The following is a 2,500-nucleotide window of genomic DNA, read 5'->3' as shown; positions in this document are numbered from 1 at the left end:
CCCCGTTCTCCCTCTCCTTCTCCCTGTTCCTCCCTCCCTCCATCCCTGTTTTCTCCTCTCCTGCAGGAGCGGCCTCCACCGCTGACCTTCGTTTAATCTCTCCTTTGCCACCGATCGTTCTCTCCCTGGGCGCGAGGCGAGCCTCTACATATTGATTGATCGGTTCGGATAGCCTCGGTGTCACGTCCACCGACACTCTCGCGCCTCTCCACGCCCCCTTTTCATCCCCTGTGACGCAACGGGAACGAATCGCAGCCCTGAAACGGGAGTTTCCACTCGCCAGCCTCTCGCTGTGGCGGTAGCGCGAGTCGGGCGCGGTTTCAGCTCCGGGCGTCCGATCGCGACAGCGCGACACCATTTCGAACACGCTCTCTTACTTATCGCGTGAGACCAACTGTCACCCCGGATAAGAACCACTGTCAGTCATCCAAAACATCACTCATGCCATCATCACCGTTAGGTAGTATAGAGGATTTAGAGGGTGGGACATGTTGTCCGTTTTGACCTCACCTAATCGATATATAATGGAGTTTTGGCAGTGTCTAAAACTGGCCAGATTGACTCGTGATAGAAGAAAAATGAGGAAGATTTCGTGTTATACGATGACACCCTCGCACGGTTGGTGTAGTGACAACCTTCCAGACCCGTCGACATTGGGAAACCAGGCATCCATTTTGACGCAGTTGTCTGTGTCGATTGGTACCCCGACCAAACCTCCCCACGCCTCCCTTACACGGCCGGCGGTGGCTATGGGCACGGGTGGGCTCGGCCCACCGAAACGTGCGTCTTTGCCCACCCAATCAAAAGTTACGATTTTTTTTTTTTAATTGTTGATATTCCGGGGGCGTGTTTGAATGTTTAATCTCATATTTGCATTTACTGTAGGTCCATATACTCTGTCGATCTATTTAGCGCTGCCCATAGCCACCACCGGCCTTGCTACCCCCCCCCCCTCCCTCCCTCGCCCCGTCGGTTGCTACGTCGGTATCAAATGCCGTTCATGTTTTCTGTGACCCAGAAGGTGACTGCGAGATTGGTATAAAACAATTGCTCGGCATTCCATTAAGCTATTCATTAGGCGACCTGGATACAGCCTAGGCGAGACCCCTCCTCCGCTACCGTCGCCTTACATTGTCGCCTCATCATTCACAACTTAACATATACGGACCCCATCATTTGGCCATAAAAGCAAGCGGTCAAAAACCTTAACAACATCACAAACGACATGCATTGGATAATATGATCATTAAGATATTCGTTTAGATTTGAACGCAATCAGTGCTTCCCCTGACATCTTCCGCGTCTTCTAAAATCCCATTCATCTTGGCAATGTGTGTCTATGCCGTTCAAATGTAAGGGAATAGCCTCGATTAAATCAAGGAATAATGACACATAAAAAAACCTCATGTGGCGAATAGTGGATTGAGACGAACATCTTGTGTTCAATTTGGCATGAGGAACGGTTTGTGCGCCTCGTGCCCCACCGGGGACTAATATTCGTTAATCGCCCACCAGTGTCCCGCATTCGGTGCAGATGTTTTGGCGGTATTTAATCTAAATTTGGGAGCGACGACGGAACGACAGATTTCCCTCTCCTAGTAACCGCATTATGACGCAGGGCTGGGGGGGAGTCTGGATGTGGAGGATCGGTTGTCACACCTGACGCAATTCGGAAATAGGCGCAAAAGCACCGTTATTCTACAATGTCTGTATAATGTTTGTCGTTTATACAGGCAAGGGAACGAGAGAATACATGTAAAGTACACCGCAATTATATTGCATTGAATCATAGTATAACATGTCGAAATAAATATAACACACATTCAGCTCTCATGCAAGTACTGTAACATCAATTTGCCATAGCTTCACAATTCATTGAAACCCCACAGTGGTCAATGTCATTCTGACACGCTATTACCTCCATATAGTTTTAACCCTTTAACGTGCGTTCCAAAAGCATTCCAAATACATCCACTCGAATGCGCATTTTACGCGCAGCAATTAGAAGAGATTTGGCTCTTACCCCCATTTCGGCGCAGTCAGTCGGGTCTCCTCAGCAGTTGAAACGAGTGTCGGTTGGATTCAACCAAAACAGCTGATTTATAGTGAATAAACACAAGGGAAAACTTAATCTCGCCCGAGAAATTCCGAGAAAAAAAAGCCCTTCACTCTAAAAGCAATTGTCTTTTGCTCTAATTGTGCTCTATAAAATAATGAATCAAATGATAATTTATCTCAGATATCTCATTTATAAGAGTAACGGGCCTATGGAGACGTGACAAGGCAACGTTTTCATTGAACACTTCAAGCAAAGCTGCGTTCGCTCCCCCCAAAAATGAAAGGGGCCGTTTAAGGTGTAAGATGATAAAATTAGAGGCAGCCGAGCGTTAATGTGGGCGTCCCAAGTGTTGCTGTGAGTCAGGCGCAAATGATGCCGGTGAAAGCAGAGCCGATCCGCTCGGTTTGGATGCCGTCTCCCTCCGCTGCTATGCCCAGCTGC

General features: G+C 48.2%; 1 protein-coding gene across 1 annotated transcript in view; it reads right to left on the bottom strand.

Moving 5' to 3' along the window:
• Window positions 1-2,192, bottom strand: part of atp1a3a (ATPase Na+/K+ transporting subunit alpha 3a) — a gene marked incomplete at its 3' end in the record, with an annotated part of 18,948 nt that extends 16,756 nt beyond the window's left edge. The window contains exon 1 of the mRNA XM_083680534.1: window positions 2,024-2,192. Within this exon, the coding sequence (XP_083536660.1) occupies window positions 2,024-2,029 (6 nt within the window). The 5' untranslated portion in view covers window positions 2,030-2,192. The remainder of the gene's footprint in view (window positions 1-2,023) is intronic.
• Between the last annotated feature and the right edge of the window lie 308 nt (window positions 2,193-2,500).

The sequence above is a fragment of the Argentina silus genome (assembly GCF_951799395.1).
Source record: "Argentina silus genome assembly, chromosome: 11".
Classification (NCBI taxonomy): domain Eukaryota; kingdom Metazoa; phylum Chordata; class Actinopteri; order Argentiniformes; family Argentinidae; genus Argentina; species Argentina silus.
This window is presented reverse-complemented; position numbering and strand designations above follow the sequence as displayed.